Source organism: Solanum tuberosum, unplaced genomic scaffold (genome assembly GCF_000226075.1).
Source record: "Solanum tuberosum cultivar DM 1-3 516 R44 unplaced genomic scaffold, SolTub_3.0 scf00135, whole genome shotgun sequence".
NCBI lineage: Eukaryota > Viridiplantae > Streptophyta > Magnoliopsida > Solanales > Solanaceae > Solanum > Solanum tuberosum.
The window spans coordinates 588,649-593,276 of NW_006239059.1; the positions used below are offsets into that span (position 1 = coordinate 588,649).

Here is a 4,628-nt window from a genome sequence, read left to right on the forward strand (position 1 = left end):
GTTAAGTGATCTTGGACACCTTGACCCTTGCACCACAGCTCAACCGAGGAAGCCCAAGATAAATAGTTTGAACTTCCCAATAAAAGTTCTGAAGTGATTATAGGGCTAGAACTTCCAATCCCCATATTTTTAGAACCAAAAACATCACACCCAAAAGACATTATGCTAAATTTGTCTTGGAAACAACAAAAAGAAACTTGATTATTGAGATTTGATTGTCGGAAAATTCAAATCTCGAAGAAAAAAGTCACCGAAAACAGCCTGGAAATAGCCGGAACCCTAATTCCGGCGATCGGATCTGGTCAAAAACAATATGGGCCTGGTCGGAATGGCTGGACGACCCCAACTGTCAAAAAAATTCTCAAAAAATATGATCAGAAAATCCCTCACGCGCCGGCGCGTGAGCCAGATCTCGCCGGAAACTACCACCTCCGATCGGCGCGTGAGAGCGCGTGGGGTGATGTTTTCCGGTGGTTTTGGCTGGGGTTTGGTCGCGGGGGATTTCCGAGCCTCGTGGTGGTGTTGGTTTTCGCACAACACCCACAGAAAGAAAAAAGAATAACAAAATCAAACCCAACAGTCACCGGAAATTGACATAGACATACGGTGACTTGTTTGTTCTCACCAATCCTCTGATACCATGTGAGAAATATATAAGAAAAATATTATTGAATTGTGTATCTAAATAGTTACATTGAGACCCTATTTATAGACACTACATTGGAATCCTTTTCCAACTAGGATTCCTATTCTTATTCCTATTCCTATTTCTATTCTAAGTAGGAAATACTTATTTCTATTCTAACAAGGTCAAAACACCAAAGATGGACAGAGAGACCCACCAAATTCACCACCACAATATCTCTGGTAAAATGTGGATCGTCACACCCAGAAAGTTCCTCCCATCCTTCCAACTTCAAGAAGGTGTCACCCATCCACCTTCTCCCCCTTTGAAGAACTTCAGAAGCTTGAAACTCATCTGCAAAATGAAAAAGAAACCGAGAATGATTAACCTTCAGCCCATTAGCTACACCCAAACAGCCGCCGCCCAGTTTCCAACAGCATCCGGTGAGCCCACCCATTTTGGGGAAGTCCCGAGCAATTCAAGAAGTTTTTTCTTTAGACATATTTACTGGACGGCGAAAAATGAGGTTCCCTATCTGATTCCACCTTGCAGCATCTTCCCCCTAGTTCTAATACTGGCTCCTTGAAAGACCTTTGTTCCAGCTTCCTTGATTCTAGAGGGAAGTAGGTGCCTCTCTCTCTAGACATTTCAAAATTGATGTATCTACAACGTAAGCTAATAAGACCCACATATAATGGACTCTTAGCATCCTAATGAGCCTTGGTTGTACAAACAATAAAGCATGCCAATGTGAATAATTTTCTGAAAAGAACCAAATATAAAAAATCTCATATGATAAGTATTACTCAAGTAAATATATCCAAAACAAAAAAGAACGCTTATCCAACACAAGCAACAAGATGAACTAAATATCGTCAATGACTCCTTAGAAATATCTTTGCTACAATTTTTGTGAAATAGGCACGCCAGCAAGCTGAAATATTCTCAACCTCCCACTCATTCCAGATCACAATTAAACAACTAAAGGGAAAATACTTTCTTCAATTGTTACTTTGAGAGGCCACTGACACGAACTAAATATGTACCTTAACTAAGTTCACAGCTCGAGGTGAAAAATCACAGGCATGGACGAATATGTTTGGTATTGTAGCAAGCAAAGGAAAGATGGTATTTCCAGCCCCGCACCCGACCTGTAATCAGCAGTATTCCATCAGTGCAAGTGTAACAAGAGAACAATTGAACCAATTCCTTCAACAAATAATATTACATAAACATGTGTTAGATTGTGATCCACATAACAAGAAAGTTAACTACAACTTGAAAAAGTTATGAGCACTTTCAACAGCACCCATTTGATTGCTTGAAGAAGGCAATATGAAAACTATAATTCTCTTGACGAACACCAAAAGTTAAATGATAGTAGCTAATAGAGCTCTTAAGAAACTACAGGACATAATCACCATATGCTGAAAATAGACATGCAAGTACTTAGATGTAGAAAATATTAATAAGAAAAACATACTGTCATAAAATTGTGCTGAACGAAATACTGAGATAATCATTAGTTATACCTCAAAAAGATGGGCTCAGAATATTCGACGGATAAAAAGAACAAATGCGTGATAAACTTGAATTACCTCAAGAATGACTTTCTCGTCAGTCCCCTGCAAAGAGTAAGAATAGGAACATATCATTATTTAATGTACCATCCTCCTTAACTTAACACATTTTTTTAGAACAAAACTCATAATATTCATTGTCTTATTCACTCACAGAGAAGTATTGACCCCATTCCTTGTCCAGATAATGCCTGTCTTTAAAGAACTGTTTTTTTTTTTCAAATCGAGAAGGAAAAACACAGCAGAAAAAGAAAGAAAACAGCAAAACATCAGTAAGAAGTTGCAAAATTCAGACACTGAGCAAATACAGATCAAAAGGTTTATTAGAGAGTATAAGAAACTTACTCTATCTTGATGGCGCTTGTAAAAGATATCCCAGTACTTCTTTGCATCTTTTTCGTACTTGTCTCTCCAGAAAGGAGATATTTCACCAGTGGAGGTGGGGTATATCTGTATCTTTTGTGATGCTGGCTGCTTATTTTCCTCCATTCCAAAACCTGCAACTCTATATAACTTGGAGAATATCCTTTTGCCGTCAAGATTTGGGGTCTTCTTCTAGGGTAGGAGTAAGTTTTTTGGTAGCTAACAATGGAGGCTTAAAAAAAAAACAAAAGGCAATGGAGATTTAAAATGCCCCGACTAATTTGCGCTATACTCTCAGTCAGTCAATGCAATAAGGTTTTAATCGGAGTTGGAATCAAAAGGGTAACAAAAATTTTCAAAAATTCCAAAAGGGCAATTAAATTATTTTTCAAATTAAAAGGGTAATAAATTTTAACAGCGTTTAAATTAGGGTTTTTGTCGTAAGCCGCAGAAACCCATGAGCCTTACAACGCATAGCAGCTTTAAGCCTTGTAAGGCTCAGTCGCCTTGAGCCTTACAAGACGCAAGGCTGACTGTGCTTTGCGGGCTATTTTTTTTTAAAAAAAAAAAAATTATTTTCTTGAGTTGTTATTAATATACTAGATACATACCCCGTGTCAGCACGGGGCCCAATATATATTACTCTTTGTGTTTTAATTTATTTATGTGATATATCTGAAATTTGAAGTTAATCAATTTCTTAACATGTTTTTATATATTAGAGTCAACCAATTTTATTTTATATATATATATAGACAGAGAGAGACAGATTTTTTAAGTTGCTAATTATTGTAATTTATAATATTTTTTAAGTAATTTTCATATAATATATATTACTCTTTTTGTGTTGATCATGTGATACAAATGAAGTTTCAAAAGTTAATCATTTTTTTATAAATTCTTTTTTATATTTAAGTTATTAATTATTGTGATTTAACAATATATTTTATGTATTTTATATAATATCTGTCTTTATCCCAATTTCTGTGGTATAGATGAAATTTTGAGAGTTAACAAAATCTTTTTATATATTTTCAAATATTTTGAAGCTATTAATTATTATGATTTATAATATTTTTTATATAATTTTATAATATATATAAAGTGATAAAATACAAATTTAAAAAAAAGAAAACTTTAAATTGTCAAACTACCCCTGGCTACAAGCAGGCATGTTGAAACTTGAAAAGTTACTCAAAATTTTATATGATTTTTAAAAATATTTTAAGTTATTAATTACTGTGATTTATAATGTTTTAAGCGATTTTGAAGTAATATATATTATTTCGTTCTCCCAATTTATGCGGCATAGATATAATTTCAAAAATTAATCATTTTTATGTCTTTTAAATATTTTAAATTGTTAATTATTGTAATTTATAGTACTTTTTACGTAATTTTTAAATAATTTTTGTTTACTTCTCATGTCCCAATTTATGTGGTATTGATATAATTTTGAGAGTTAGCCAATTTTGTTTATATCTTTTAAATTTCGAAGTTGTTAATTATTGTGATTTATATACTTTTTACGTCATTGTCAAATAATATATGTCATTTTCTCTAACCCATTTTATGTGTCACACATAGAATTTTGAAAGTCAAATGATTTTTTTATATTTTTAAATATCTTAACTTATTAATTATTGTGATTTAAAGTATTATTATTGTAATTTTCAAATTTATAACAGGCTAAAAAAGAAATGTAAGACAAAATTAAAAGGAAAAAAGTGCAGAATTAATGGTCAATTAATGTGATGCAAATGAAATTTGAAGAGGCAGCTAAGTGTTGTATATATTATTATTTTTAAATTAAGTTGTTAATTATTGTGACTTATAGTACTATTGTGCTTTTAACATCATTTTTATAAATAACATATGTTTCTTCTTTTATCTTAATTTATGTGGCACAATAGAATTTTAGAGAGTTAATCATTTTTTTATATGATTTTTCAATATTTGAATTCAATAATTACAATAATTTATAGTACTTTCTATATAAACTTAAAATATATATGTTATTTCTTCTATCCTAATTTATGTGACATTAATAGAATTTTGAG

The 4,628-nt window shown here is 32.2% G+C and overlaps 2 protein-coding genes across 2 annotated transcripts in view; one reads left to right on the forward strand and one right to left on the reverse strand.

The window, feature by feature from the left end:
- LOC107061379 (uncharacterized) overlaps nt 1–1,658 on the forward strand; it is a 7,453-nt gene extending 5,795 nt beyond the window's left edge. The window contains exon 2 of the mRNA XM_015310546.1: nt 810–1,658. Within this exon, the coding sequence (XP_015166032.1) occupies nt 810–1,211 (402 nt within the window). The 3' untranslated portion in view covers nt 1,212–1,658. The remainder of the gene's footprint in view (nt 1–809) is intronic.
- Nucleotides 1–2,834, reverse strand: part of LOC102598737 (uncharacterized) — a 17,300-nt gene extending 14,466 nt beyond the window's left edge. The window contains exons 1-4 of the mRNA XM_006351533.2: nt 2,551–2,834; nt 2,360–2,410; nt 2,224–2,250; nt 1,672–1,776 (exon numbers count right to left, since the gene is read on the reverse strand). Coding sequence (XP_006351595.1) covers nt 1,672–1,776; nt 2,224–2,250; nt 2,360–2,410; nt 2,551–2,694 — 327 coding nt within the window. The 5' untranslated portion in view covers nt 2,695–2,834. The remainder of the gene's footprint in view (nt 1–1,671; nt 1,777–2,223; nt 2,251–2,359; nt 2,411–2,550) is intronic.
- Between the last annotated feature and the right edge of the window lie 1,794 nt (nt 2,835–4,628).